We start from the raw sequence: 7,497 nt of genomic DNA on the forward strand, positions 1-7,497 counted from the left end.
CTACATTCACTTTCTTCTGGTTTTTGAGGGTGTCCTTTACTCTAAATGTTGAGCTCTAAATCACTGATGTTTATTTAAACAGTGTATTCAAGAGTTTTGCTGCAATCTGAGATCAGCAAATTTTGATGTTTCATCACTGAATAGTACCAAGAAATAGCTCATCTCTGACTGCTACACAAATCCTGCTGTAGCAAACCTGTTAGAACAAGAAAAGCTCCCTACTGAGACCAAGAAGTGCAGATAATCACTATGGGCTTTGAACCAAAATCCTGGTGCCTACAATACATGTGACAACCTCAAACTGCTGAGTCACATCTGCCTCAGCAGAAGCAGCAGCACAGTTGTTCAGTCAGCCAGATCTTTGCCTGTTTTATCACATTAAGATTTTTAGAATGTGTCTTAAAATGCAAAATGCAGATGGCAATTTCATATGTGAGAAACAGAAAAATATTGTCATTATTGTTAGGAACAGGAAAGAAGGATCCAAATCTGCAAGTAAATAAACCATTTCAGGAGGAAAGTCTTTAGTGTGAGGGTGGTGAGACACTGAAACAGGTTGCCCAGGGAAGCTGTGGCTGCCCCATCCCTGCAAGTGTTGAAGGGCAGGTTGGATGGGGCTTGGAGCAACCTGGGCTGGTGGGAGGTGTCCCTGCCCATGCAGGGGGGTTGGAACTAGATGATCTTTTATGTCCCTTTCAACCCAAACCATTCTATGATTCTATGAATCATTTCCTTTGTATGTTTTTCCACAAGCCATATCTATCTGGAGGTCCTTAATGCACGAAGTACACCTTTTGCTAGAGCAGCCCAAGGAGTTAGAAGCATGTAGCTTTAAGAGCATCTCAACAACTTGAGATTTACCATAACTAACAACTGTATCTTACAGCTTTTGCCTCTTATTTCTTTTTTTTTTTTTCTTTTTTTTTTTTTCTTTTTTTTTTTTTCTTTTCTTTTTCTGATTTAGATGTGTTTCTTGGAACAGAAACAGCCTTTTCCTCTATAAGACATTTTTACTGAGAAAGTATAGCAAGCTGTCAACACTCAAAAAATAATGTCCATATCCTGAAGTTCTCATTCATGAAAAATCCATCTTGTCTTCAATGGGAATTTTCCTTCCTCTTGAATTGGCTTATTTAAAAATAACATCTTCTGATCTCCTAGGCTTTTGTCATAGTCATCTTTTCTGACTCTGCTTTGGTCATTACAAAACCATTAGACTGGCTTTTTCAAGGGAGCTGAGGGATTTTAGATGTCTGAGTCTCACTGACCTTCAGCCTCTGGGCACCCAAATCTGGGGAGCTCCTTGGGTAAATTCTGCTCTCCTGGGTTTGCCTCCTGGGCTCTGAAGCTGTGCTGGGGAACACGGGTGTTTGAATTCAGTTTCACTGCTGAAAAGCTCACACCCTAAAAATTCCCACCATAAAAGAAGCAGGGGGCAAACAGAGATTAATCTCAGAGGAAACGGAGGCCACAGTCTTTGTGCTTTTTGATTTTTTATATCACTGTGCACTGAGTCATACCCAGCTGGTTCAGAGTTCACCCACCACACAGAAATGAAATTTAAAGCCATCGCAACCCAAAGTCACGATTATTAACAGCTTTGAAGTACTGAAATTAGGGATGTTGCTGAAAGATGCACAGAAAGTTGCTAGATTTTGCAGCACGTGTAACGAATTCAGGTAATCTAAAAATAGTTACCTACTATTTATCAAAATTTCTTAAGGAATCTTTAAAAAATGACTGGATAATATTGCCAAAGGAAGCGATAAAAAGGAGCTGTTTGTCTGGAGACCATTTTCTGCTTGCAGATATTTACTTACAGACTTTCTGAACCATATTTTATGGTATTATCAGTGGGATGGTGGAATTAAGTGATCTCTGAAAGACAAGCACAGCTTATTAGCATAAAATATCAAAGGGATATCAAAATATCTCTGGGTCCAGTCACCTAGAGCTGAAAGCTTTTATGAAGTCACTTCATCAAACCACCATCAAACAAATATCAAGCTCCATCTTCAAACTTGCCCTTATTCCTGTTTCCAACAAACTATCCCCAAACCTCACCTCTTTGAGAGTTAACCACCCTGTCCTAATCAGTGACCTACATGTAATCATGGCTTGTGTGTACTCATTTGTCTTCGTGCCAGCTTTGCCTTTTAGTTTGCACTGCAAACTGTTTCTCTGAGCAGCAACGTATTTATAAAGAGCTTTGTTTTCTCTCAGCCTTTTTTCTAAGCACACAGCACAAGCCAAGCTGAGTTAGTGGAACAGGATGCACAGAAAGGTTACTCCAATCATAGGGAATAACAGTCTGGTTTTAAATTTTTAATTTAGATTAACCCCTTCTCCTTTCTGAAATGGAAATATTGCCCTAGGGAAGTACTTAAGCCAGCTACAGGCACTGCTTTCTATTGATCATTGATTCATTTCATAGCTAGACAGCAAATGTTATTTAAATTCTTGGCTGCTTTTTCATGGAGTGTCCTGATAATCAGGATGGGTTACCCAGTAAAAAGTAGTTTAGCAGTAAGGAATTACTGCTTGTGATTATCATGTGAGGATTTAATAATGCTAAGCAACCCTATTAACTTTCATGGCTGTAGAATTAATTTATTACCTCAAGTTAGAAAGCAAATGTTACAAATTATGTTAAATAATGATTGCAACCACTTAAGAAGGTATTTGAGGACAGACAGAAATAACAGATCAGCTATTATTATGAAAGATAACAATGGTTAAAAAAGGAAGATTTAGCTTCTTGCCAAAGAACAAGACATGCCAGTGGCAATCCTGGACTCTTGAAGCTGTGGCAGTGCATGTAGCTCTGGCTGTAACCATCCATCCCAGATTCCTCTGTGTGGAGAGCTCTCTGCTGGCAGGAGCCCAGAAAAGGCTTTTTCTGCACAAGCCACATCTAGTCGTTCTCCACCGCCACAAGCACCTGTGGCTGAGCTGATGAGCTAGTGCTAAAAGCTGCCATGAGGCTTCTTAACAGCCAACAGAGCTTGGGTGTGGAGAACTGAGCCTGGATTTTTTAAAATCTTCCAGGTTGGGGTGACAGCAGAAAGTGAATTCATGCCTTTTTAAAATTTTGATAGGTTAGCATCCACCTGAGCAGGAATCATTTTAATGGTAGCAACTACATGCAAATCTATCTGACTATTATGCTGAGTTTCCAAAAGTGGATTACCTGATACAGACTGTTTATCACAGAAAGGTGGGGCTTGTAAGGAACCTCTGGAGATCATCTAGTCCAATCTCCTGCCAGAGCAGGATCCCCTAGAGCAGATCACACAGGAACGTGTCCAGGTGGGTTTGGAAAGTCTCCATAGATGGAGACTCCACAGCCTCCCTGGGCAGCCTGTCCCAGTGCTGTGTGACCCTGAGAGTAAAGAAGTATTTTCTTATATTCAGGTTAACCCTCCTGCATACCAGCTTGTCTGCCAACTGTGTTTTGCTCTTCCTTTCCATAAACACTCCCAGGTTACTGTGGAAAGTCACTGTAGTGTTGTATAAACCTCCCTCTCCACCACACAAGTGCTTGAACTGTTTTTAGTACTAGTTCTAAAACTTCTCTGAGCAAATTCTAGGAAAACCTTACAAGTAAATACATGAAGAAACTGTCAGAGAGTTCTCAGGAAGTGCCAGATGCAAATGCTTCATATTCTAAGAAATCTTAAATAAAACAATACATGAGATTGATGTTCCTGTATTCTTACAACTGCCAATTTTCTCCCTAGATCGCCCGGGTTTGTTAAACGTGAAGCCCATTGAAGATATTCAAGACAATCTGTTGCAAGCTTTGGAGCTCCAGCTAAAGCTGAACCATCCAGAGTCGTCGCAGCTCCCTGCCAGAGCAGGATCCCCTAGAGCAGATCACACAGGAACGTGTCCAGGTGGGTTTGGAAAGTCTCCATAGATGGAGACTCCACAGCCTCCCTGGGCAGCCTGTCCCAGTGCTGTGTGACCCTGAGAGTAAAGAAGTATTTTCTTATATTCAGGTTAACCCTCCTGCATACCAGCTTGTCTGCCAACTGTGTTTTGCTCTTCCTTTCCATAAACACTCCCAGGTTACTGTGGAAAGTCACTGTAGTGTTGTATAAACCTCCCTCTCCACCACACAAGTGCTTGAACTGTTTTTAGTACTAGTTCTAAAACTTCTCTGAGCAAATTCTAGGAAAACCTTACAAGTAAATACATGAAGAAACTGTCAGAGAGTTCTCAGGAAGTGCCAGATGCAAATGCTTCATATTCTAAGAAATCTTAAATAAAACAATACATGAGATTGATGTTCCTGTATTCTTACAACTGCCAATTTTCTCCCTAGATCGCCCGGGTTTGTTAAACGTGAAGCCCATTGAAGATATTCAAGACAATCTGTTGCAAGCTTTGGAGCTCCAGCTAAAGCTGAACCATCCAGAGTCGTCGCAGCTGTTTGCAAAGTTGCTGCAGAAAATGACGGACCTCAGACAGATTGTAACAGAACATGTGCAGCTCTTGCAGATAATAAAGAAAACGGAGACAGACATGAGCCTTCATCCACTCCTACAAGAAATCTACAAAGACTTATATTAATGACCATAGTTCTGATCCCCTGACACAATGTATGTTCTTCAGATTGCACTATTTCTTTGAGGGAAAACTTCGCATACCTAAGAAATTACTGTGAAACAGCATTTAAAAAGAGAGAGCTTAGTATAGTAGATCTATTTTATGCATATTGTTTATAAAGACACATTTACAATTTACTTTTAATATTAAAAAATATCTATATCATGAAATCTTTGGCAGTATTTTCAGAATTAATTTTTTAAACTATCTTATTTCTTAAAATTGCTTGTCCAATATGATTGATGCTTCACTGAAGTTGGTTAAGCATGCAGTTAAATTTTCAACTTAAAAAATAAAAATCTTTCTCCTTAAACTTTTTTAGGGCAACGTTTTAAGTATCATGCTTTACTTTGTGCTCCCAGGGCAGCAGCAGAATAACAATAAAAATGACTCACAGATTAGTGTAACTTCCAGTCAGAGATTAAAAAGCAAGAGTGACGAATGTCAGGCCTGACAGTACCTGTGCCTGCCCTGTGCAGTTTGACTGCTGGAGCTCTGGGATGAGGTGGCAATGTAAGCAAGCACAAAGCCCACCACTTGTGGGCAAACCCAAACATCAGGTGCCATTCCAAGGATGAATTCAGTAAGAAATATGCACTGCTCATCACTCTTGGGAAGGCTTTTCAGTTCCTCTGCTCATGCCAGGGGAGCAGCAGCCTGCCTGGAGGTGCTATGCAGCCCCCCTTGGCTCCAGCATACACACACCAGCAACCTTCACTCCCTGTTGAGTCTGCACATAAGATAGGTTGGTGCAAAGCACTTGGCCCAAGACCTTCCCAAATTATTTGATGAACTATCATTGAACTACATATCTGGTCAAAAACATAATGGAAAGTTGGAATAACGTGACTTCTCCTAAACAAAAGCAAGGTTTGAAGTCATTCTTTAGGACATGAACCTGTAATGGAAACCCTACTGTGCCAGTTTGGTTTGAGCTATTGTTGTTCATCACTGGGAACAGGAATGCTTTGAGGTGTGTTCACTACTGTTAAGATTCATTGTCTTATCTGTGTTGCCCTGACCTGTCACCTGAGATTTCTACTGGGAGCAGAGCACAGGAGAGTGAATAAATGAATAAAAACGTGGTAAATTTACTTACACAATTTTATTTTGGTAACCTCAGTGCTGATGTGACAATCCCTTGTATTCACATTTAGCCTGCCCACCTGTACTGCTTGTGAGTGTGACCCCTGCCAGAATCAGGTGAGTGTGATCCACACTGGTGGACCTGAACAGGGAATGTTGGGCAAAAAAAAAGCCACTGATTGTAACAGGTATATTGAAGTAAGGAGCAGTCCTCAGATGAATAGTCTTCTTTTCCTCACCATGTCCACGTTTATTTTTGTAGCAACAAGTGTGCCTTACTCTTAGTGAGACCAGTTCAGTGGTGATCTGAGTATCAAGTGGCCTTACTCCAAACTGAGACCTTGAAAATCTAAGTAAGTGGGTAAAAATTATGCAATAAAGAGGCTGACAGAGGCAAATATTAAAATAAACCCTTAGGCTCCTGGAAATGTTTCCTACTACTTATTTCAGATACCCTCTGGGCCTAGGGTCAGTAGTCAGCATCATGCCCACCAGGAAGTTTGGTGGATTGGATCATTCTGCCTCCAGGTTTCAAACCCACGGATGAAATTGCAGGGAGATGAAGTCAGTTGGAGGCTGCAGTGAACAGCTTTGATCTCCAGTGAGCTTGCAGTGAGATCATTTCAGGTAAGGCAGCAGAGCTTGCCCTCCAGCAAAGGGAACATTGCCCTGTGCTGCCCAGGGTGGCGTGATTCCCGCGCTGTTCCCGCGTCGGATACTGGCAGGAATCACCCGCTCGCTCCTTTGTGAGTGTTACAAGTAAAAAAAATATTCTCTCTCTCCTTCTTTTAAGTTGTTTTCCACTGGACACTGGCCATTTGAAATGTTGCCATCGATCACTTAGTGGGAGAACCTCTAGCTAATTGTGGAGTTCATCCCCTCCTGTAGGAGGACATATCAAAGATCAGCTGGCACTGAGATGGACCACAGCTCCAACTCTGCATTCCTGTCATAGTAACAGGCTGCAGAAACTATTCATCTGAGCCTGCCTTTCTTATACAACCCAGTTTCACATTGGCTGCACTGGAAATGAGAGGTGGGAATTGATTTCAAATACAGAAGAATTCTAGGGCATGTTCTTATCTAAGCAATACTAAAAACTTAACTTGGAAAGGAGAGTGGAAGAGATGCACTGACAGCGAAATTAAGCTCATGACTTTGTTACAGGAAGAACGTCTGAGTAACCAAGAAGCACATTAACTCAAAGAGCTTAATTCAACTCTATTGGCAGTATCTTTGAAAGCAGCAGTTAAGGAGTGACAGTGTTGAAGCCATTCAGTCCAGCAGGGACAGGTCCAATCCATCCACCCTGAGAGGGGTAACATGCTGGCAGCTCTAGTGTCTAAGGGGAGAAGTTCTGCAGGAACAGGTGTTACCCTTTATCAGGATGAAGGGACTGAACCCAAAAACCTCTACTTTTCTTTTAAATGTATAAGCTGCTCCAATAAAATATATTGTTCTCCTGTCTTACATTTTGATAGTTATTCATCATGTTTTCCTCGAGCCATGGAAAATGTTAATTTTTATGTGAATTACTAATCACAGAAATGTTCTGAATTCTAAACGGTTACATCATGGTTAGGAAGTTTTGCCTAAAATACTTCTCTGCAAGAATAGGTCTTAAGGGATAAATGTTCAATTAATGGACAATTGCTGTGTACTAATTTAGAACAAATGACTGTTACGAGGATATGAAAACATTCTCTCAACATTTTCTCTTGTGAATTACATTCAGAATTTTGATCTAATTGTAAATACTTTCTGTTTCTACGGGACTTTATTTATTAAAAACAACAAAAA

At 40.8% G+C, this 7,497-nt stretch overlaps 1 protein-coding gene across 1 annotated transcript in view; it reads left to right on the forward strand.

The window, feature by feature from the left end:
• PPARG (peroxisome proliferator-activated receptor gamma) overlaps positions 1-4,777 on the forward strand; it is a 24,972-nt gene extending 20,195 nt beyond the window's left edge. Inside the window, exon 6 of the mRNA XM_010008843.1 lies at positions 4,328-4,777. Coding sequence (XP_010007145.1) covers positions 4,328-4,575 — 248 coding nt within the window. The 3' untranslated portion in view covers positions 4,576-4,777. The remainder of the gene's footprint in view (positions 1-4,327) is intronic.
• Positions 4,778-7,497: the final 2,720 nt, after the last annotated feature.

Source organism: Chaetura pelagica, unplaced genomic scaffold, assembly GCF_000747805.2.
Source record: "Chaetura pelagica isolate M959 unplaced genomic scaffold, ChaPel_1.0 scaffold52, whole genome shotgun sequence".
In the NCBI taxonomy this organism is placed as follows: Eukaryota; Metazoa; Chordata; class Aves; order Apodiformes; family Apodidae; genus Chaetura; species Chaetura pelagica.